The following is a 24,765-nucleotide window of genomic DNA, read 5'->3' as shown; positions in this document are numbered from 1 at the left end:
TGTGAATTGTATGTTAGGAATTAGGTGCCATTTTTATGTATATTTTTCTTTCAAGGTTATGTGAAGGTGAAATATTAATATTAGGAATCTTAAGGATTATAAACTAGCTAATTTATAGTTATCTTTATTTTAAAAGGAATGTGTTAGATCTAACAGAAAGTTTGGCCATTTTATGAGTTTTTTTGGTTTTTGAGACAGAGTCTTCTCAGCTTCGAGTAGCTAGGACTGTGGGTACACACCACTACACCTGGCCAGTTTTTAAAATTTTTTGTAGAGATGAGGTCTCGCTATGTTTCATAGGTTGGTCTAAAACTCCTTGTCTCAAGAAATCCTACTGCCTTGGCCTACCAAAGTGCTGAGATTACAGGTGTGAGCCATTGCCTGGCCCGTTTTTATGAATTTAAAATCTTGATATCATGAGTCAAGTGCAAAAGTTTGCGTTTATTGTTTTCCATTTTTCAGTTTCCTATGTATGGTTAAGAGAAAATGTAAATAAATGCATCTTTTATGTTTTTAGGCCCGGATTGCATTTCTACAAGGAGAAAGAAAAGGTCAAGAGAATCTGAAGAAGGACTTAGTAAGAAGAATAAAGATGTTAGAGTATGCATTAAAACAAGAAAGGTATGTGTGCGTCATTTTGTTACATGAATAAAGTAGAACAATAGTGTACTCATGTATACCATTGTACTCTGTATTTGGCAGCTTTTTTTGAAAGGTACAAATCCTTGCCCAAATACATGATGCTATCTTGATTTGATTCGTACTTGGGAAAGAAAGGCAAAAGAGATTAAGATACTTCAATTGAAATGTGTGTTGTTACAGAATCTAAATTTTGGAACTTAAAAAAAAGACAAAGGATAATTGATCTTTTTTTAAACTTTTGGGTATGTGTTACTTGGGGAACTTACATTTTTTTCTTTTACAGCAATAGAGTCTTCAACGTTCTTTGCAAACAAAATTTAAAGAAACAAACATTCATATTCTGTTTTGTTATTGGAATAATATAAAACAAGAGTGACAAAAGGAAGAAGTTATTATTACTAATTTGTGATTAAATTTTCAGGGCAAAATATCACAAATTAAAATATGGCACGGAACTGAACCAAGGTGACTTGAAAATGCCAACCTTTGAGTCAGGTAAACTTGATTCTTCTGTTACTTTTTTTTTTTTTTAATTCATTTTTTATATATAGACATGTTCCCTTTACCCACTTTTTGATTTGATAATATTAGAGAATGACTATTCTAAACTGTCTGGAATTTGGGAAAAAATATTAAATGAATAAAAATAAATAGTTTCATGTACATCTTAATCCTGAGGCGACTTGTCTTATCCTTGAGTTGAAATCTATGTAAAAGTGTGGTTGCATTTATGGTAGTAATTTGAGCTGAAAGGTAAGGAAGTTTAGGTATTACAGTAAATTTTTAAAATTTACTTAATTGTTTTCGAGTTCAATATTAAGTACGTAGAACTTGGCAGAAACACACACCATACATACAATTTGCAGTTGATTTATTTTTTAATCTTTTAACACTTTCAGTCTTAGCAGTAGAACTTTATTAGAGCTTCTGTTTGTTATCATATATATAAAATTAAGAGACCAAGATGGGAGTGGCATAGGTTTTCTTTGACCCGGCTTTTCAGTGGTTATGAAGGCTTATTCTGATGCCAGGAAACTATATTAGAATCTCCTCCTTGGAAAAAGCAAAAATCAGGAACAGAAACATGGAAGATCTGTTTGTTCCGAGCTGTGATTATTATAGTTGTCTCTTTGCAGTTAAAGGGAGTAAAGTGACTTCACCAGAAAAATACCCGGTTAATTCAGAGCTGTTTTTTTTTTTTTTTTTTTTTTTTTTTGACTCATTTTATTTCCAGTATAGCTAGAATATTCAGGAAATAAGCAGGCACTTCTAGAACTGTAGGGCTTGGTCTGCGTAAAGAAGGGAGGCTAGTTAAAGCCACGTTGTACCTGCAGTAGAGGCTAAGCAGAATCAGAATTGGCTAGGTGGTCCCAGTGTAACAGTTTGTATAAAGCAAGATAAATCTTTTTTGCTTGCAACTGAAATTGTGGCAAAACAAATCTGTTTTTATCTGTATTAACCTAAATATTAAAAGTTCCTCAAGTTGAGGAATAAAATAATATCCAAGTATTTTCTTTACAAGACACACAATAACAGTGAAGTAAAATGTTTTCAGTTATGTAGAAAAATTTGTCAGGGTGTTCAGTGGAAAACCAAACAAAGGGATGGGCAAAAATACATCGTGTGAACAAAATATTATAGCATTATTTACGTCAGAGTATATATGGAGATAATATTAAATGAAACAGTGTCGCCTTTTATATACCCAATATGGGAAAGAAAATGTACAAAATATTGATTTGATCAAAGTAGAAGATATGTGAGTATTTATACCCCTGTCTCAGTAAAATAAATAGATATAGCCTAAACCTAACCTTATAAACAGGTTATATTCAAATACAAAAGAGTTCCCTTTCTTCTACATTTAGAAAACAAATGGTCAGATAGAATAATGGGCAAAAGACTTAAAAAGACACACCATAGAAGAGGATATATAAATGGCCAATAAAAATATGAAATGTTGCTTGATTTTTATTAGTTATTAAGAAAATACAACTTAAAACCACGATGGAATATAATTAGACACTGACCAGAATGGCTAAAATGCAAAAGAGTCAATATTAAGTGTTGAGGATGTGGAGTAACCAGAATTCGTAGACATTGGTGTTAGGATTATAAATGGATAATGCTGCTCTGAAAATGACTTGACACTGTGACTATTACTAAAGAGGATATAACATACATATCCTAGGCCAGGTGCAGTGGCTCACTCCTGTAATCCTAGCAATTTGGGAAGCCGAGGCATTGCATCACTTGATCCCAGGAGTTCAAGACCAGCCTGGACAATATGGCGAAACCTCATCTCTACAAAAAATACAAAAATTACCCAGGCTTGGTGTTACATGCCTGTAGCCCAGCATTTAGGGGGCTGAAGTAGGAGGATTGCATGAGCCCGGGAGGTCAAGGCGACAGTGAATTTTGTTCACAGCACTCTACTCCCTCTTGGATGACAAAGTGAGACCCTGTCTCAAAAATATTTATGTACATACCCTATGATCCAGTAACTCCACTCCTCAAAAGGCATATATATGTTCATCATGAAGCTTGTGTAAGAATGTTCATTGCCTCATTATTTACAGTGAAAATCTAGAAACAACTAGAACAGTCTTCAGAATTAGAATAAATGGATAAGTACATTGTGATATGTTAGCATAATAGAATGCTGTTTAGCAACAAAAGTGAGCAAACTAAAACTGAATGTGACAACATGGTTTAATCACATAAAACTGAAAATTGAAGAAATTATTGTATCATATTCAAAAATCTCAGTAATTTTAGAAATCAAGATAGCGTTCATACCCTTTTTGGAGTGGCTAGTGACTGGAGGGCACAAGGAAGGCTTTTGGGGATGCTGATAGTGTTTTGTTTCTTCATCTAGGTACTGGTTACATGGGCGTGTTCAAAAATTGCTTGAGCTATACACTTGATGTACTTCAAGAATATCCTTAGCAACATTATTTATAATAGAAAATGGAAACTAATTTCAACATTAGGGGATTGGTTAAATAGGTATATGTTTTCTATAGAATGTTATGCAATCATTTTTTGTGTTAATCTGTATTGCCATACAGAGAATGTTCAAGGTACATTTAGTGTCAGAAGCAGATTATAGTGCAGTATATACATTGGCACATTTTTTAAAAGGGTGGGGTTGTATTATGTATATTTTCAGGTAGAAAATATGAAATGATAAACACCAAAGCACTACCAGTTGTTAACTCTTGGTAATAGGGTTTTAGGCAGTTGTATTTCTTCTTTTTTTTAGTATTTTTTTCTCCAGTGATTATGTGTTATATGTAATTTAAAAATGTTATAAATAGAAAAATCAGCAGGGGGACTATTTGAAATAATTATTTCTGGAAATCAAAGAAATGCTTACTTTTGGGGTAGAATAAGAAGTGTTTTTTGGTTTTTTTTGAGACAGGGTCTTGCTCTGTTGCCCAGGTTGGAGTGCAGTAGTGTGATCTTGGCTCACTGCAATCTCTGTCTCCCAGGCTCATGCAATCCTCCCATCTCAGCCTCCCAAGTAGCTGGGACTACAGGCACGTGCCACCATGCCTGGCTAATTTTTGCATTTTTTCTAGAGATAAGGTTTTGACATGTTTCCCAGACTGGTCTTGAACCCCTGGGCTCAAGTGACCCACCTGCCTTGTCCTCCGAAAATACTGGGATTGCAGACCTTAGCCACTGTTCCCAGCTAGAGGTATTAATAATTGGATTGTTAGGGTTAGAGAAATAATGTCTGAAGAGGATATTTGAATCACTACCAGCAGGTACTAAGTGACTTTGAGGAGCTTAGGAGCCTCACAGAGTCCTCAACATTCAGTATGAGGGTTGATCTTCTAAGTCCCTCTCTTCTTCACCGTGTCTTTATGTTAATAATGGGAACTTATGGGGAAATATTTCTGTGATATAAATGTCAATAGTTTTAAATTTTGTTCTGGAGATGCTTGTTGAGAGATTAATCTGAAATCATACTGTTTATTAAACTCTTTTTTGTTTTAAGACACAGTCTTGCTCTGTCGCCCAGGCTGTAGTGCAGTGGTGCAATCTTGGCTCACTGTAACCTCCACCTCCTGGGTTCAAGCGATCCTTTTACCTCAGCCTCCCGAGTAGATGGGATTACAGGCATGTGCCGCCATGCCTGGTTAATTTTTATATTTTTGCTAGAGACGGGGTTTCACCATGTTGCTCAGGCTTATGTTGAACTCCCATGCTCAAGTGATTGAGCACAGGCACACCTCAGCCTCCCAAAGTGGTGGGATTACAGGCGTGAGCCACTGCACCTGGGCTAAACTCTTTTTTTTTTTAATGTGTACACTTTGTTATCTGAAAATAAAATATGACTCTTTACCTATAGTAAAAACTCTTTTCTGGTTTAATTTTAGTTCTAAAAAAGGAACTTAGCTAGATGAAGTCCTGTGATGTAGACTTAAGGTCCATTGATACAGACCCCAAATTAAGGTATTCAGTATTTTTATGTATGCCTAATATCTTAACGGTGTTGATTTTGAATAGCTCATATAATACAGCTTTTTAATTTCTTTTTTTTTTTTTCTTTTCTTTTTTTTTTTTTTTTTTTGAGTCAGAGTCTTGCTCTGTCGCCCAGGCTGGAGTGCAGTGGCCGGATCTCGGCTCACTGCAAGCTCCGCCTCCCAGGTTCACGCCATTCTCCTGCCTCAGCCTCCGGAGTAGCTGGGACTACAGGCGTCCGCCACCACGTCTGGCTAGTTTTTTGTATTTTTTTAGTAGAGTCGAGGTTTCACCGTGTTAGCCAGGATGGTCTCGATCTCCTGACCTCGTGATCCGCCCGTCTCGGCCTCCCAAAGTGCTGGGATTACAGTCTTGAGCCACCGCGCCCGGCCACAGCTTTTTAATTTCAAAGGCAATCGACTCAGGAGAATTCTAGTAGTTAAAAAAAAAATTAAATTGCCAGGCATGGTGGTTCACACCTGTAATCCCAGCACTTTAAGAAGTTGAGGCGGGTGGATTGCTTGAGCCTAGGAGTTTGAGACCAGATTGGGCAACATGGCAAAACCTCATCTCTTCAAAATACAAAAATCAGCTGGATATGGTGGTACATGCCTGTGGTCCCAGCTGCTCGAGAGACTGCGGTGGGATCTCTGGAGCCCAGGGAAGTCAAGACTGCAGTGAACCGAGATGGTGCCACTGTACAACAGCCTGGGTGACAGAGTGAGACCCTGTCTCAAAAAAGAAAAAGAAAGAAAGAAAAAAGAAATCAGTTCTAATAATACTTTATCTCCTGTTCGTTTGATTTTTGAATCCTTGATACTAATAAAGTACACTTGGGTTTTCCCTGTTTTAAAATGGGGGACATAGTACTTAAGTCATTGGGTTATTAGGACAAACACATTTAAAATGAGTGACCCACAGTTAATACTTAGATAAAACTTAATTTTTTCCTGTCCTTTATAAAATATTTAGGTATGTTTTTATGGGAATTTATCCCTAAGAAAACTTTGGCAGTATTTTCAGGAGTTGAAATAATGTATGTAAAACCTTTTTTTCTTAATTTTTAGAAGAAACCAAAGACACAGAGGCTCCCACAGCACCTCAGAATAGCCAGTTAACGTGGAAGCAAGGCAGACAGCTTTTAAGACAGTGAGTAATTATTTATTTTCAGCTTTCTTTAAGGATCTAGGTATGAAAGTGTTTATATTGAATCAATTTACAAGTAAAAAAATTGTATTGGGACAATGTGTATGTTTTTTGTATTGCTGCTTTTTTGTTGTGAGATGCTTGGATTTTTTTAAAAGTTTGTTTCCTATGAGTTTCAGGATGATGTTGTCTTCTTACTTGCAGGGTAGAATGTCTAAAAGACTGGATGACTTGAGCAGAATAAAAACAATACAGAATTCATACTTCCTAGAGCTCTCCATTCCTGTCAGTGCAGAATTCACACGTTTCTTTTCAGTGGGGGTGTGACTGGTCTAGAAAATGAATTTAGTTGAATTCATCTGAAACTTTTCAGAAGTGGATTGCCAAATTTTCCTTTTAGTTGTATTTTTAAGGAGCTTTTTTGAATTTTGACTTACTTGGTGTATTAGAAGTATTTCTCTGGCAAATCTTGTTTTTTGTCTTTCATGTATTATTTTCCTTATATTTTGAAAATTTTGAAATTTGTGTCCTACTGATATCCTGGGTGATTTTCAGTTATTCAGCCTTTTCTACTCTAGGTATCTTTACCTTCACCTTTAATCTTGTAGAACTGTCTTTAGAATATTTCATAGTCTGGACAGTCATCATGCATTCCACCTCTGACCATTGTGTTATTTGCCCTCTGACTTTACCATGATTTTTAAATCCTTAACTATATCATTTTTCTCTTTAGCTCTTCTACCTATGGTTGCTTTTATTTTATTTCTGTTTCCCTAGCTCCAGCTTAGACTCCATAATTGATCACCCTTATCTAGTACCCTTAATTTTCTTGCTGCCCACTGCTTACCACTTCCTCACCAGTCATTTTACTAAATTTACCTGAAAAGCTCTAGCCCTAGTTCATTCTGTCTGCCTCTTTCTAGTTAACTCTTGGATAAAAACTATAGAATCATGTGAATACTATTACGTATTCATAGTTTCCTGTCCAAACATTGCAGAGAACCTTTTTCCATAACCCTTGGCCACCCCCTGCTTCCATTGTCCTCAGTGGATATTCTGAACTTTTACCATATCTCAGCCCATTCTTCTTTATTTCATTAAAGCACTTCAGGCTCTGCTTCATGGAAAATATGAAGGCTGTCAGGTGACAATTCCCTTAACACTTTCCTTTCTGTAAATGTTTTTTTTTTTTTTTTTTTTTTTTTTGAGACGGAGGCTCTGCTTATAAGTGACTAAAATTTGAAGAATAGATTATTGATTGGAAGGATGCTGGATAACTAGCAGAATTGAAGGAAATAGTAAACAACCAAGTGTCAGGAAGTGAAGAGCTAGGGTGGCTTGGAGGCCGTCTCAGACTGGAAACTCTGAAGACATTCTTACTTGATTTTCTACCCCTCTCTGTCTCAGGTTTATTCTTCTGAAAACCACTTTTTTTCTGTATGTCAGAGAATACTCTGTATTGTCCTGACTGATCAAATAATTGCCCGTGAGTCCTGGCTGATCAAATAATTGCCAATTCATACCTGGGTTGTGTAAGATCTTGGCAGTTCATTCAGACCAAATGGTTAGAGTATGATGGGAGCTGTTCTCCCCCAGAGAGGACTGCATTTTTTAGAAGAAAAGTGAGGACAGCTCTTCTGGACAGTAGAGAAATCACTTGGACAGTATTCCTCTCATAAATGCCTAATCCCATTGCCTGATTTACAATTTAGTCTCTTGCCACCTTTATCTTTCCCTGTGACTTTATAGCCAAACTTGTTAAGGGTAGTTTATCTCCATAGTCTGCCTTCTTGTTCATTTGTCAGCTGTCTATCTGTTTTCCATTTTGATGTTTCTCTGAAGCAGCTATCACAAACGTATTCAAGAGACCTTTTTTGTTATAATTGGTATCTTGGAAAAATTTGGCATTAACTATTCTTTCTTGAAACTTTTATTTTTCTTCCATGACAGCACTCTCTGCTATCATTTTTTCCCTCTGATTTCTCAAATATTTTCATTTTCCTTTGAGTTTTTATTATAATTCTAGTCCTTTGGATGTTTGTATACCCAGACTTTCTGTCCTTATTTATGGTTATTCTCTCAGTGACTTCATTTAAATCCCTGGCTTCAAATATTACCAAAGATTAATGACCCAAATCTGTAGACCCAGGCCAGTCTCTTCTGAGCTTTTGATTTGTATCATCCATGTGCCTAATAAACGTCACTTGTATTTTTTTATAGACACTATATGGTTGTCTGATAGGTACTCTATAAACTTGATTCTGACTCTATATTTTTGAACGTACCTATCATCTGACCATCCAAGCTAGAAACCTGAAAATTGTGCAAAGTTCTTACTTGTTTTTTCATTCTACTTCCATATATATTTATGCATCATGTCAGAAAGATTATATCTTCTTATTTTTCTCACATTTATTCTTTCTCCATTTTTACTTCTTGCTGTGTTAGTGTCCTGATCTAGTCTTTTTAGCATTCACCTAAAAATCTTTTGTTCTTCTGCCAGCAGTATTTAAAGTTTCTTTTAAGCGTCCTTCATTACCCTCTTAAATACTTTAATTTGTCACAAAGCCATTCACAACTCATTATCTTTGTATCATAATCTAGTCCTTTTCTTCTTTTCCAGTCTCATCTTAGATCCTAGGTTAAGTTCCTTGTTTAGATTGAAAATCACAGGACTAGAGGAGTGCTATGAGATCTTAGATCCTAGAAGGAGAACTAATGTGTTCATCAATCTCTAGTTAACAACCCCAGGTTTAAACTTAGTATGTCTGTGTGCTAAGATTGAGTTCTACTCATTCTTTACTGCTCCTTGGAAATTACAAAATGTATGTGTGTGTGTTGTGTTTGTGTGTATGTGTGTGTATAAATTTAAAAATGTGTGTGTGTATAAATTTAAAAAATGTGTGGTTCTGTGTGTATGGAAATTTAAAGATGTATGTGTGCGTACATAATCCTAAAAGCGTTTTAAGACTTCTTGGGTTTTGAGATAGTTGGCTCTTAATCAGTGTTAACCATACTATATGCTTTTAAATTTAAATTTCGTTTGTAATTGGTATAGTTCTCTTAGAACTGGAACTAGTCTGCAGAGAAGAAAGATACTGAGACAAAGGGAGAGCATGTTTTATAGGATTATGGGTTTTTCTAAAATTGATATGATTTTGAGTCTGGCAAATGTTAACAATATGTGGATTTTAATATTTGTTTTCTTTTACAGGTATCTTCAGGAAGTAGGTTATACAGATACAATATTAGATGTACGGTCTCAGCGGGTAAGGTCATTACTTGGACTATCTAATTCAGAACCAAATGGATCAGTAGAAACAAAGAATTTAGAACAGATCCTGAATGGAGGTGAATCTCCTAAGCAAAAGGGACAAGAAATAAAAAGGTATGATTTATACTTAACATAGTTTATATAATGGATATTATGGATATTATTACTGTTAATCTGTTTAGCTCCTTGTTACTGCCATTAACTTTTTTTTTTTTTTTTTGATATGGAGTCTTGCTCTTGTCGCCTAGTCTGAAGTGCAATGGCGCGATCTCGGCTCACTGCAACCTCTGCCTCCCAGGCTCAAGCAATTCTCCTGCCTCAGCCTCCTGAGTAACTGGGATTACAGGCACCCACCACCACTCCTGGCTAATTTTTTGTATTTTTAGTTGAGACGGCGTTTCACCGCATTGGCCAGGCTGGTTGCGAACTCCTGACCTCAGGTGGTCCACCTGCCTCGGCCTCCCAAAGTGCTGGGATTACAGGTGTGAGCCACCGCACCCGGCTGCTATTAACCATTTTTAAAACAAACTGAATTCAGAGTTAAAGACCTAGCCATCTCCCACCCCACTCCATGGTACCATGGGCAAATAAATTTTCTAAATTTTCTATTTAATGGCCTTTAAATTTTATCTATGTTAAGTTGGTGTTTGTTTGTTTTTTGAGTCAGGGTCTGGCTTCATTGCCCAGGCTGGAGTGCACTGGTGTGCTGCTGGCTCATTGCAGCCTCTGACTCCCATGCTCAAGTGATCCTCCCACCTCAGCCTCCTGAGTTGCTCAGATTCCAGGCATGCACCACTATGCCCAGCTAATTTCTAAAAATTTTTGTGGAGACGGGTTCTTGCTCTGTTGCCCAGGCTGGTCTCAAACTCCTGGCCTTAAGCAATCCGCCCACCTCAGCCTCCAAAAGTGCTGGGATTACAGGCATGAGCCACCGTGCCCAACCTGTTAAATTTTGATAACAAGAGAATGACTGTAGTTCGAAATAGGTGCAGAATCAGATTTGAGGCTGATTTCATGTAGTTCAGAGCTATTTTAACATCCTTATTTTAAAATTTTTGCTAGAAAAATTTATTTTTCTATATTAATTATAATGCTACTCTCACTAGAATGAGCAATGGTTATTTAGACACTAGTGTGAAAGAAACAAGGCTTTTCTTTGTGTTTGGATTCAGAAAGCTACCAGATAAAAACATTTATTGAAATATAATTTACATATCATAAAATTTACCCATTAAAAAATACAATTTAATAGTTTTTAGAATACTTACAGAATTGTTTAGCTATCACTACAATAGAAGTTTAGAACATTTTCATCACCCCTAAAAGAAACCCCATACCCATTAGGTGGCTACTCTCCATTTCCCCCTATCTCCCAACCCCAGGCTAGCACTAATCTACTCTCTGTCTCTGTAGATTTGTATATTCTGGATATTTCATATAAGTGGTCTTCTGTGAGTGGCTTCTTTCACTTAGCATATTTTCAAGGTTTATACATGTTATAGCATGCATCAGTGCTTCATTCCTTTTTATTTCCAAGTAATATTCCCTTATGGATATACTACATTTGGTTTGTGTTTCTTTTTTATTTCATTATTTTTGTTATTATTTTTGAGACAGGTCTTACTCAGTTCTCCAGGCTGGAGTACAGTGATGTGATCACGGCTCACTGAAGCCTCGCTCCCTGGGCTCAGGTGATCCTCCCACCTCAGCCTCCCGAGTAGCTGGGACCACAGGTTCACAACACCATGCCTGGCTAATTTTTGTAGAGATGGGGTTTTGCCATGTTGCCCAGGTCTTGAACTCCTGGGCTCGAGCAGTCTGCCCTCATTGGCCTTCCAAAGTGCTGGGATTACAGGCCTCAGCCACCACACCCGGCCTTCATTATGTGTTTCTTATACAGGTGAAGGGTATGTGGGTTGGTTCCAAGTTTTGGACTAATGAAGAAGATTGAGGACCTGCCAAACTCTTTTCCAAGGTAGTTGCACTATTTTACCTTCCCACCAGCAGTACTAAAAGGATTCTGATTTCTCCACATCCTCATCAACACTTGTTACTGTCTAACATATATGCTTTTGATTAATATAGACTTGATAAATACGGAGTTAAGCATTTTTACCATGAGACGTTACCCTGAGTAACATAGGTTAGAAAGACAAAGAAAATGAGAAAAAAACCAGATGAGTTCATTGAGGTCATTTAGAGCTTAATAAATAATGTGTATAGTTTATAAACATTATTTCATGCCCTAGATGTATTTTATGATATTGTACAGTTATCTAAAATATATTCTGGTCAACTGGGCACAGTAGCTCTTGTCTATAATCCCAGCACTTTGGAAGGCTGAGGCAGGTGAATCACTTGAGGTCAGGAGTTTGAGACTAGCCTGTTCACCAACATGGTGAAACCCCATCTCTACTAAAAATACAAAAATTAGCTGGGTGCATGCTTGTAATCCCAGCTACTTGGGAGACTGAGGTGGGAGGATCGCTTGAACCAGGAGGCGAAGGTTGCAGTGAGCTGAGATCATGCCATTGCACTCCGGCCTGGGTGACAGAGCGAGACTCCATCTCAAAAAAAAAAAAAAAAAAAAAAGTGTGTGTATATATAAATATATCTATATATACACATACACATGTGTATATAGATATATATACACACACATGTGTATGTGTATTTTTTTTCTGTAAGGTTAAAAATTAAGCCTTTGATTTAGAGTTTTTATTTCTGAGAAATGACTATTAAAGGCAGTTTGACATCAAATAGAGCCCTTATTTTCTATACTGTGATTTCAGAAATAGAGTGCTTTGTAGCATAAGAGAAAAAGCAGAAATATTATCAAGTATTTTTAGCTAAACTGGTCACCCACGTAGTTCATAGAATTTATAAATATTTTACAGCAATAGAGGTTTGCTATACCACCAGTGACTCTGAATCTGAATCAAAGATCCTTTCTTTTTTTCCCCCCTCACTCTTAGTATCATCTTACAAAGATCCTTGATAAGGTGTATCTTCTCCTTGTAAAGCTTCTTGCTTTTGCAAAATTAAGATTTTGATATTTTTTTGGAGTTTGTGTGCGTGCGTGTATGTTAAACACATAACATGAGATCTGCCCTCTCAACAAACTTTAAAGTGTGCGATTTTGTTAACAGAGGTACAGTGTTGTACAGCAGCTCTCTGGAACTTTTTCATCTGGTATGACTGGAAACCATAACTTTTTAACAGCAGCTCCCCATTTCTTCCTCCCTCCGACCCCTGGCAACCACTATTCTACTTTGTGTTTCTGGGTTTGACTGCTTTAAGTACCTCATGATTGGACTCATGCAATGCTTGTCCCTCTGTGATTAGCTTATTTTACTTAGCATAATGTCCTCACGGTTCATTCATGTTGTCACATATGACAGGATTTCCTTCTTTTTCATAACTAACGATATTCCAGTGTACGCATATACTACATTTTCTTTATTTCTTTACCTGTCGATGGACATTTAGGTAATAGTTGTTTGTTTATTTGCTTAGTGTTGTTTTGAATGGTGTCTTGCCCTGTTGCCCAGGCTGGAGTGCAGTGGCATAATCAACAGCTCACTGCAGCCACAACTTCCCAGGCTCAAGCAGTCCTCCCACTTCATCCTCCAGAGTAGCTGGGACTACAGCCACGCGCCACCACACCTGGCTGGTTTTTTAAGTTTTTGTAGAGATGGGACCTCATTATGTTCCCCAGGCTGATCTTGAACTCCTGGACTCAAGCAACCCTCCTGCCTCAAGCAACCCTCCTTCCTCGGCTTCCTAAAGTGCTAGGATTACAGGCATGAGCCACTGTGCCTGGCCGGAAATAGTTGTTTTAATCAAGGCTTTCTTCTTAACGAGTACACTGACATTTTCTGATTCTGCGCTAATGTAGGTGTGTGTGGTTGAGCCATTATTAGGGCCATTTGAAAACCCCTAGGAATAAGAAAATGATATAACATGTGGATCAAGATTTCAGCAAAATGATGTTTATTACATTCTTATTTATTAATAGGAGAAAATTAGAAGCAGTCTTAATGTCCATAAGTAGAGGATGGTAAATTTTAGATTCGTATTTTAGAGGCAATATGCCTAATGGTTAAGAATATGAATTCTGAAGATAGACTGGATTTGAATCCTAACTTAACCACTGGTTACTAGCCGTAACTTTGGACAGGGAACATTACTTTCCTTATTTGTAAAATGAGTATCATAGGATTGATATGAGGAAGGAATGAATTAATGTAAAGCATTTAGAACAATGCCTGGCACACAGTGTTACATAATTGTTAACTATTAGGAAATATTGTGTATCTAGTTGAAGTGTGACTCCCACCAAGACTAGTGTTTGTTAGATGCTACTGATTGAGTGACACTATTGTATTTCTTGATTTATGGTAGGGATGTTGTGGTTGTATAGAGCATCATAACACAAAGCATCTACTTTATGAGTGTTCATTAGGAAAGTTCTCTTAGATCTTATAACTGGGAAAAGTTGTGCTGTTTCTTAATAACTGGTCTTATTTACCTTTGAACCTCCAGTTGTTGCTCCCCGTCCACCTCTTTTTTTAACCCTGTTTGGAATCTCAGGGCCAAATTTGTGGGCCTCCTCTAGAAAATGCCTTGACACATTTAGTCTTTTACATAGCAACCTTACCTTTGGCTTCATTTTATTTACCCTTTCATCGGGATATATTTATTTTTAAGATTCTGTTGTCTTTTTAGAATGAGAGAGGGTAGTAAATAAACAGTTGGCAAAGAGAAAAATTATCCACAGATGGAGACTTCCATTTTAAATATGGTAGGTTAAAGTCACATTTTACTTGTATGCCTTTCAGAAATTTTGCGAAAAGGGCTTAAGATGCATTAACACAAAAGAACAACAACAAAAAAACAATGACATACAGAAAGAATTAGAGAGTGTACTGTCCGTGAGATAGAGATAATTTAACAATTTGGAATCCAGAAAGAAAATGGAGGAATGGCAACTGACTGAGTGACCCTGAGAAAGCTTATTAAACATAAGTGCATTTGAGAGTGATAGTATGAAGAAAAGGAACAAGCCAATTCAAGTCACAGAATTCCAGTAAAGCCACAAAGGCTAAGGAATTATATGTATTTGGTGAAGTTTAATTGGGGTATGAATAGAGAATTGGTTTAAAGTTTATTTGAGAAGCACAGGCTGGGCATGGTGGCTCACGCCTGTAATCCCAGCACTTTGGGAGGCTTAGGTGGGCAGATCACTTGAGATCAGGAGTTTGAGACCAGTCCAGCCAACACGGTGAAACTCCATCTCTACTAAAAGCACAAAAATTAGCCAGGCATGGTGGCAGGCGCCTGTAATCCCAGGTACTAGGGAGGCTGAGGCATGAGAATTGCTTGAACCTGGTAGGCAGAGGTTGCAGTGAGCCAAGATCGTGCCACTGTCCTCCAGCCTGGGCGACAAAGGAAGACTCCGTCTTAGGGGGGATAAAAGTTTAAGAAACACAATGTGAAATCCTCTCTTTCATTTTGTGAAAATGGTTTAATACCACCCCTCCCCTACTCCAAAGAATGGTAGTGTGTTTTCCACCAGTGATTTCTGTTTTTTTTTTTTTTTGGAGACAGAGTCTCACTTTGTTGCCCAGGCTGGAGTGCAGTGGCCAGATCTCAGCTCACTGCAAGCTCTGCCTTCCAGGTTTACGCCATTCTCCTGCCTCAGCCTCCTGAGTAGCTGGGACTACAGACACTCGCCACCTCTCCCGGCTAGTTTTTTGTATTTTTTAGTAGAGACAGGGTTTCACCATGTTAGCCAGGATGGTCTCGATCTCCTGACCTCGTGGTCCACCTGTCTCGGCCTCCCAAAGTGCTGGGATTACAGGCTTGAGCCACCGTGCCTGGCTCTGTTTTCTTAAGAAATAAAACAACTGAAAGATGGGGTTATTGTATTAAATGAAAACAGCAGAGTTGTGTGAAAGTCTCTAGCAGAGCATTGAGATCTCCTGTGTTCTCCTACTGTTTGACTTCCAGTATGTTGGCACACATGTGTTGAATCACATTAATAGGAAAGGCCTAATGGTACTGAAAATTGGGATATGTCAGTGAAATGGCTGGGCCTGTGTCCTATCATGCTGAAGTTAAATCAGCAGCTTGACAAGACATAGCCATATTCTCAGTCCTTCTGGGCTGCTTTAACAAAATACCATAGACTGAGTAGCGTATAAACAATAGAAATTTATTTCTCACAGCTCAGGAGGTTGGGAAGTCTAAGATCAGTGTGTCAGCATGGTTGGGTTCTGGTGAAGACCCTTTTCTGGGTTGCAGACTGCTGACTTCCCACTGGATTTTCACGTGGTGGAGAAGGCAGGCTCCTTTGGGCCTCTTATTTTTATAAGAGTACTAATCATATTCATGAGAACTCTGTCCTCATGACCTAGCCACCTCCCAAAGGCCCACCTGTCAATACCATCATATTGGGGATTAGGTTTCAAAATAGGAATTTTGCTGAGGGACACAAACATTCAGACCATGGCAGATTTCAGAGAAGAATAGTGGTAACATCCTTGGAAAACCAGGCAATTAAAAAAAACCACACTAGGCAGTTATTTCAGGAAAACTATATATAAAAGAAAGGAAGTAGAGTCATTGTAATGTGATTTAAATGGAAATATTAATATATACTTACAATGTAACCGTGGAATATTAATATAGCAAAAAGTAAACTGATGTAACTATATTACTGTTATGGGTGGAAGTATAGATGTGGGATGGAGATTGTGAGGGAACTACATTTTTATCAAGAAATAGCAATCTAAGCATGTTACTTAGAACAAATAGGGTAAATAACAAAGGAAGCTTCTTTAAAAATAAGTTTAAAATGGTTTTTCCTAGTGTGTGGGAATCAAAGATAGCGAAGAATAGGGCAGGGGACTCTATTGTTACTCATTGTATGCCTTGTCAATTTATTTAGAACAATTTGGCTTTTTTCTCCTAAGTGTTTCCTAGCAAGCAGAACTTCATTTTAGCAACTGCAACAACAGCAACAACAACAAAAGATTTACGATACTCATGATCCCCAAATTATTCTTAGCTAACTTCAGTAGAGCCCTAAAAGTTGTCTGACAAATCTTTTCTTTTTCTTCACTGGCTGATTCCTTACTTCATTCTTCAACTCAGCAATTCTAATCTTTTTCTACTCTTTATAAACTCCACTCCAGACTGTGTTCCTTAATTTTAGTCATTCTTATAAGTTTGTGACACTTCCTCATTTTTGTTTTGTTTTTTAGAGACAATTCTCCACTGATCTCTCATGTTTCTAAACATCCTGTGAGCAGAGACACATATTGCCCTTTTATTCTGGACTATCTATTTAAGGATATTTATATAACAACCAACATTGTAAGATAGAGACAGTCTTCTGGGAAGTCATGCTTACTGTTCAATATAAATGATTCAAGTTCCCTAAGCTCAGAGTTCCTCCGCTATGATTCAAACGAACTGTAAGTGTAACATCTACCCGATTACCTCCTTGCCACCCTTGTGGGACCTGGGCAAAGGAAATTCAGCAAACATGATCCTATTACTTCCTGTGCTCCTGAAGAGAATTCTTGTCTCTGTCTCAATTTTATGACTTATTTCAGGATCCATGAAACAGTAATAGGCTAGGTTGTTAGCATGAAGGCCGGGAAAAACCTGAGACCTTTCACGGTCCATGATCCTTTAATTTTCATTTCCCTAAAGACTAATGATGTTGAGCATCTGTTCATATGCTTATTTGCATTCCACCTATCATTATGATGCAATATCTATTTGAAATATTTCCCCATTTTTATTGTTTTGTTACTGTACTGTTATGGTTTAAGTGTTCTTTATATACCCTTGACACAAGTTTTTCATGAAATATAACTTGCAAATTTTTTTCACAATTTATAGGCTTTTCTTTACATTCTCTTGATGTCTTTCAAAGAGCAAATGTTAATAATTTTGGTGAAATCCGATTGACGAATTCTTGCTTTTATGCGCTGTGTTCCATTTGACTTTTAAAGCCATGCACATATGTTGCTGTGATTAAATACAGTTTTTAAAACCTGGAAACAGGAGGCACTCTCACTTTAGAGACAGAAATTTCTATCCAAGGAGCAGGAGTACTTAATTTTTCAAAGTTCAAAACAAATATATCTTTAAAAAAATTCTTTTAAATTACTGTATCATTGATACGCTACTTTTATCAAATGCATTCATTGCCTTTCATTTAATATCCAAATATTAAGTTATATTGTAAATTTTGAGCTGAAAGTACATTTTGTTCTCATAGATTTGTGGTTGTTTTTACTAATTTGCATTTGAAAAAACCATCTCCTACATTCATTCATTATACAGTTCCTTTAAACTATGTGCTGGATTGGGTGGGATATAGTACAACCTATTAACACTCTTTGTTAATGCTGTTTTAACAATATAGTCAGCCCTTTCTGTGTAGGTTCTACACCTATGGATTCAAAATACCACATTGAAAAAAATGACAATTAAAAAATAAAATAATGCAAATTTAAAAATACTGTCTGACACCTATTTATGTAGTATTTATATTGTATTAGGTATTATAAATAGTCTGAGGATGATTTAAAGTATACTATAGGGAGAATGTGCTTAGGGACTTGAGCATGATAGGGAGGTGTGTATCCTAGAACCAATGCCTCATGGAAACCAAGGGACAAGTATAATCTGAATTGTGTTATATATTTAATTTGGACTAATGGAGTGAACCAATCAGAGAGGGGGGCAAAAACCCTCCCTGAGTTTTATATTATTTTTCTTTTTGTTACCGTGTACTCTTAGTAAAGACATTTGAGATAATCTAATTCAGCCCCCACAATTTACAGGTAAAGAAATTGAGGCCAAAAGATATAAATGGTTTGGCCAAATTCAAGCAGCTACTTAGTGGCAGAGCAGAGACTTTTCATGGCAAAAGTCTTTGTTGGGCTGAATTTTCTACTGTTTTGTTGCTGCCTTTGTTGTTAAACATTTAAACAACTATATGAAAACCTTTTTTTGTATGTGCATAGAGAAACTCAAATTAGTTAAAAGATTTAGTTAAGTGGATAAAATAGATTGTCCCTATGACCTGTTAAATGAGTGATTCTACAAGACTTAAAAGTATTTATTTAATAGATTTTGAGTTATTTTTTCTAGCTAAGACAGTCTGTGAAATGGATTGGGATGTTTTATATCTGATGTACTATAAATTTAAATCTGAGCTGCTTGATAAATTATTTTTAAATTTTTTTTGTTTTCGTTTTGAGACAGGGTCTTGCTCTGTCACCCAGGCTGGAATGCAGTGTATAGTCATAGCTCACTGCAGCCTCAACCTCCTGGGCTCAAAGAATCCTCCTATCCCAGCCCGCTGAGACTATAGGCATATGACACCATACCCAGCTAATTTTTTTTTTGAAGGTGGGTTTCACTGTGTTGCCCAGGATGGTCTTGAACTCTAGGCTCAAGTGGTCTCCTCCCATTCACCTCCCAAAGTGCTGGGATTACAGTTACGAAGCACTGTCCCTGGCCCCACCTGATAAACTTTGGTATTTGCTGTTTTAGTCCTCAAATATTTAGACCAAACTCTAAGAGGTTGTAGTTATAAGAAATACTAAGTTTCAGTTGCTCATTTATGATGGCTTTATTTTCAGAACTAATAATATGTGTTTGAGTGTCTAATACTATAGGATTTTATTTTGTTGCAGTAATTACCTAAAATATTTTGGACAATGAACTTTGGAGAAAGTCAGCAGAGAATAATTACTTTTATTTCAGTTGTAGAACATAAATCTTTCAAACTTTTTTTCTTAAATAAAGTCCTCAGACAGTAGGTAGTCATTCAAATCTCTTTAGTTTTAAGAATTGATTTAAAATGGGAACCAGAAAGAAATATTAGAACCAACCATTGGAATAGTTGGATTCATCTTTTTTCCTTCACACAGGTCCTCTGGTGATGTTCTGGAGACATTCAATTTCTTAGAAAATGCTGATGACAGTGATGAAGAAGAGGAAAATGACATGATTGAAGGCATCCCAGAAGGAAAAGACAAACATCGGATAAATAAACACAAAGTAGGAATTAGCTTTTATATTCTTATTAGCTATATATTCATATAGTTGGAATAGGAATTTTTTTTTTACGTGTGTGCTATTACCATTTTTTTTTAAATTATACTTTAAGTTCTAGGGTACCTGTGCACAATGTGCAGGTTTGTTAAATATGTGTACATGTGCCATGTTGGTGTGCTGCACCCATTAACTCGTCATTTACGTTAGGTATATCTCCTAACGCTATCCCTCCCCACTCCCCCCACCCCACGACAGGCCCCAGTGTGTGATGTTCCCCTTCCTGTGTCCAGGTGTTCTCATTGTTCAATTCCCACCTATGAGTGAGAACATGTGGTGTTTGGTTTTCTGTATTTGTGATAGTTTGCTGAGAATGATGGTTTCCAGCTTCATCCATGTCCCTACAAAGGACATTAACTCATCCTTTTTTATGGCTGCATAGTATTCCATGGTGTATATGTGGCACATTTTCTTAATCCAGTCTATCACTGATGGGCATTTGGGTTGGTTCCAAGTCTTTGCTATTGTGAATAGTGCCACATTAAACATACGTGTGCATGTGTCTTTATAGGTGCATGATTTATAATCCTTTGGGTGTATACCTGGTAATGGATGGCTGGATCAAATGGTATTTCTAGTTCTAGATCCTTGAGGAATCACCACACTGTCTTCCACAATGGTAGAACTAGTTTACAGTCCCACCAACAGTGTAAAAGTGTTCCTGATTCTCCACATCCTCTCCAGCGCCTGTTGTTTCCTGACTTTTTAGTGATCCCCATTCTAACTGGTGTGAGATGGTACCTCGTTGTAGTTTTGATTTGCATTTCTCTGATGGCCAGTGATGATGAGCATTTTTTCATGTGTCTGTTGACTGCATAAATGTCTTCTTTTGAGAAGTGTCTGTTCATATCCTTTGCCCACTTTTTGATGGGGTTGTTTGATTTTTTCTTGTAAATTTGTTTAAGCTCTTTGTAGATTTTAGATATTAGCCCTTTGTCAGATGGATAGATGGCAAAAATTTTCTCCCATTCTATATGTTGCCTGTTCACTCTGATGGTAGTTTCTTTTGATGTGCAGAAGTTCTTTAGTTTAATTAGATCCCATTTGTCTATTTTGGCTTTTGTTGCTATTGCTTTTGGTGTTTTAGTCATGAAGTCCTTGCCCATGCCTGTATCCTAAATGGTATTACCTAGGTTTTTTTCTAGGATTTTTATGGTCTTAGGTCTAACATTTAGGTCTTTAATCCATCTTGAATTAATTTTTGTATAAGGTGTAAGGAAGGGATCCAGTTTCAGCTTTCTACATATGGCTAGCAAGTTTTCCCAGCACCATTTATTAAATAGGGAATCCTTCCCTCATTTCTTGTTTTTGTCAGGTTTGTCAAAAATCAGATGGTTGTAGATGTGTGGTATTATTTCTGAGGGCTCTGTTCTGTTCCATTGGTCTATATCTCTGTTTTGGTACCAGTACCATGCTGTTTTGGTTACTGTAGCCTTGTAGTATAGTTTGAAGTCAGGTAGTGTGATACCTCCAGCTTTGTTCTTTTGGCTTAGGATCGTCTTGGCAATGCGGGCTCTTTGTTGGTTCCATATGAACTTTAAAGTAGTTTTTTCCAGTTCTGTGAAGAAAGTCATTGGTAGCTTGATGGGGGTGGCATTGAATGTATAAATTACCATGGGCAGTATGACCATGTTCACGATATTGATTCTTCCTATCCGTGTGCATGGAATGTTCTTCCATTTGTTTGTGTCCTCTTTTATTTCATTGAGCAGTGGTTTGTAGTTCTCCTTGAAGAGGTCCTTCACATCCCTTGTAAGTTGGATTCCTAGGTATTTTATTGTCTTTGAAGCAATTGTGAATGGGAGTCACTCATGATTTGGCTCTCTGTCTGTTATTGGTGTATAGGAATGCTTGTGATTTTTGCACATTGATTTTGAATCCTGAGACTTTGCTGAAGTTGCTTATCAGCTTAAGGAGATTTTGGGCTGATACGATGGGGTATTCTAAATATACAATCATGTCATCTGCAAACAGGGAAAATTTTGACTTCCTCTTTTTTCCTAATTGAATACCCTTTATTTCTTTCTCCTGGCTGATTGCCCTGGCCAGAACTTCCAACACTATGTTGAATAGGAGTGGTGAGAGAGGGCATCCCTGTCTTGTGCCAGTTTTCAAAGGGAACGCTTCCAGTTTTTGCCCATGGAATAGGAATTTTTTAGATGTCTTAAGTTACATTGGGAGTGATTGATCATCTTTATTTTACATATCGTTTAAAAGTTTTATGTGATCAGCTCTTTTTGCGTTACACACATATAGAGTAGGAATTGTTTGCTGTATTATTCACTAAATGGGCAAGAAAAGGTCTGTATTTATAGGACTGGTCCATTGATTTTGAAACCTTTTTAAAGCGATGCCCTTTCTACTTCTGCCACAATTGAGACTCGCTGCTGAAGTCTGTCTCTTCATGTATAGCACACCAGTGATAAATTAACTGAAGTTGCAATAGGAATACTTCCACCTTGGGTGAGGGAGTAATCTATGAATTATAAATAAGTTTCAACAGTCTTGTTTTTTAGTAAGGAATAATAAAAATTCACTTTTGGTCATAACCTAAGAAACAGGTTTATCTATTTTAGTGATTTGAGGGGCTAGCTATAGAAGCCAAAGTCAAGTTGATCATCCATTCATGAATTACCAGAGTAGTGTACAGTATTTCAACAGGTGGGTAGGTTTAATTGTGGGTATTTGAGATTTTACAGTTATGTAAGAAAAAAATGACGATGTTCTGCAAAAGTTTCTGGTCTGCAAAATCAGTTTTCAGGTTTTTTTTTGACACATTCTATATGTATAATGTCTATTTGAGTGAATAAGGTTTTCGATCCTTTTTATTTATTTTTTGTTCTGAAAGGTAAAGCACTATTACAATTATCACAGCTATGAACTTAAATTAGTTACTATGCCATATCTCTATGAGTGAAGGGCTAAGCATGCAGTTTCCCATTTATGAGGTCAATTCAACATAACATATCAGAATGCAAATAAGTGACTCGTTCTTTAGTGGAGGACTAACTGTGAATGTACTGTAATTTAAGAAGTTAACTGTTCTTGATGATTAGCACTTAAACCATTTTTAGTGCCACATTACTTAGATCAATCTTGGCACAACACTGTTGAACCATTTAGCTAAAGTATAATTTGGGATTTGTGAATTACATGGGAAATCTAAAATTTTGGGTCCAAGTAATTTAAAAATGGGTGTGTAAATGTAGTTATGTGACAATATTAAAGCATCCCTTTTCCGTTTAGGATAAAAGTAATTCTTGGTTTATATTCTATTTACAGATAGGTAATGAAGGTTTAGCTGCCGACCTAACTGACGATCCTGATACTGAGGAAGCACTGAAAGAATTTGATTTTTTAGTGACTGCTGAAGATGGTGAAGGAGCTGGAGAAGCACGGAGTTCGGGGGATGGCACAGAATGGGGTAAGATGATAAAGAAATAGGGGGTGGGAGGAAATCTAGCCCTTAATGATGGGTTATTATTAAATATTTTATATGGAATGTGTGTATCAGTGTATGGTGGCAGTTAAACTGAGAGCAAGGGGAAGTGGTATTGAATAATAGCAACGTATTTTGTACCAATTTATTTAAATTTGGTGACTAAACTTTAATATATATGGCTTTTGGTGGATTTTGATTTTTAGAATTTGTCTGGATTTAAAGTTGAAACATTTAATTGATTTGGAAATCCAATTTCTTTCCTTTCAGTAGATTTTTAAAAATGTATGTATTCAGTTTTGAACATTCCCATTGTTTAATTTGATATTCTAGATTTAGGAAGATTTAACACTCAGTATGTCCATATAGTGTTATCTGACTAATTACTAAGAAAGAATAAAGCTACTCATCCTGAATTATAGCTCTATATTGAGCACAATTTAATGAAGATACTACACTTTATTACCTATAATATTCAGTGTGCAAAATGTTAGGGCCTAAACTTTGGAAGTGGTACATTGTGCTAATAATGATTCAGCCATAACTAAGAGAAAACCATTCTCTATCTGTACATGGTTAAAAACCCCATTAGGAGGTAAAATAAGTGTAAAAAATACTTTAAATGAATAGCTGACGTCCTTAATGTTTTTCCTAGTAAATATGTTCATGCATTCCTCATTTAATATCGGCATGTTGTCTGGTAGGTAGAACAAAGTGTGTTTACTGAGCTTTATTGGAGAAGGTTATTATTTATTTATTTATTTTATTATTATTATTATTTTTTTTGAGATGGAGTCTCACTCTGTCGCCAGGCTGCAGTGCAGTGGTGCAATCTTGGCTCACTGCAACTTCGCCTCCCAGGTTCAAGTGATTCTCCTACCTTGGCATCCCGAGTAGCTGGGACTACAGGTGTGCACCACCACACCCAGCCAATTTTTGTATTTTTAGTAGAGGCGAGGTTTTACCATGTTGGCCAGGATGGTCTCGATATCTTGACTTCGCGATCCACCGACCTTGGCCTCCCAGGGTGCTGGGATTAGAGGCATGAGCCACCGCGCCCAACCTGGAGAAGGTTATTTTAATGCATCAAAGTTTTGCTTAATTACAAGCAAGAGGAATAATCACTAGATTTTTTTTTTTTAAACTACTTTGATAGCAAACACTTGGCTTTTAAAAGATGCCTCATTTATGTGTTTAAACCAAATATTGCTAATAGCAAGAGAGAAAAAACCTAATATATAGTACATTTATTAACTATCTTGATATAAAAAAATGAATCAGGTACTTAAAAGGTTTGAATTTTGCCACCAGTTTTCTTATTATAGTTCTTAAGCATTATTTTCAGACCTTCACTTCTTTCTTCTTCTAAATGGAAATAGAAGAGACACATTAATTCAAACATGAGAAAACTCCACAATTACCTTCTAGACTACATTTTTGTACATATTTGAAAATGATTGTGTTTTAGAAGAGTACCTTTCTTCAAAATCAGCATTGCTGAGGAGAAACAGTAAAAATATTTAACTTTTCTTTTAGCTTCTCTGTGCAGACAGTCAATGTTGGAAATACCTTTTTCCAGTAATTTCAAAAGTATTGCTTTTTTCCTGATTGTTTTGTAATTATATAAATATATAATTATTTTGTAATA

At 36.7% G+C, this 24,765-nt stretch overlaps 1 protein-coding gene across 5 annotated transcripts in view; it reads left to right on the top strand.

Moving 5' to 3' along the window:
• Positions 1–24,765, top strand: part of STRN3 (striatin 3) — a 136,089-nt gene that overhangs the window by 71,588 nt on the left and 39,736 nt on the right. For all 5 annotated transcript variants that reach the window (XM_073010881.1, XM_073010882.1, XM_073010883.1 and 2 more), the window contains exons 2-7: positions 518–621; positions 1,064–1,137; positions 6,183–6,264; positions 9,476–9,649; positions 19,495–19,624; positions 22,961–23,102. In XM_073010881.1, coding sequence (XP_072866982.1) covers positions 518–621; positions 1,064–1,137; positions 6,183–6,264; positions 9,476–9,649; positions 19,495–19,624; positions 22,961–23,102 — 706 coding nt within the window. The remainder of the gene's footprint in view (positions 1–517; positions 622–1,063; positions 1,138–6,182; positions 6,265–9,475; positions 9,650–19,494; positions 19,625–22,960; positions 23,103–24,765) is intronic.

This window comes from Chlorocebus sabaeus, chromosome 24, assembly GCF_047675955.1.
Source record: "Chlorocebus sabaeus isolate Y175 chromosome 24, mChlSab1.0.hap1, whole genome shotgun sequence".
Taxonomy (NCBI): domain Eukaryota; kingdom Metazoa; phylum Chordata; class Mammalia; order Primates; family Cercopithecidae; genus Chlorocebus; species Chlorocebus sabaeus.
This window is presented reverse-complemented; position numbering and strand designations above follow the sequence as displayed.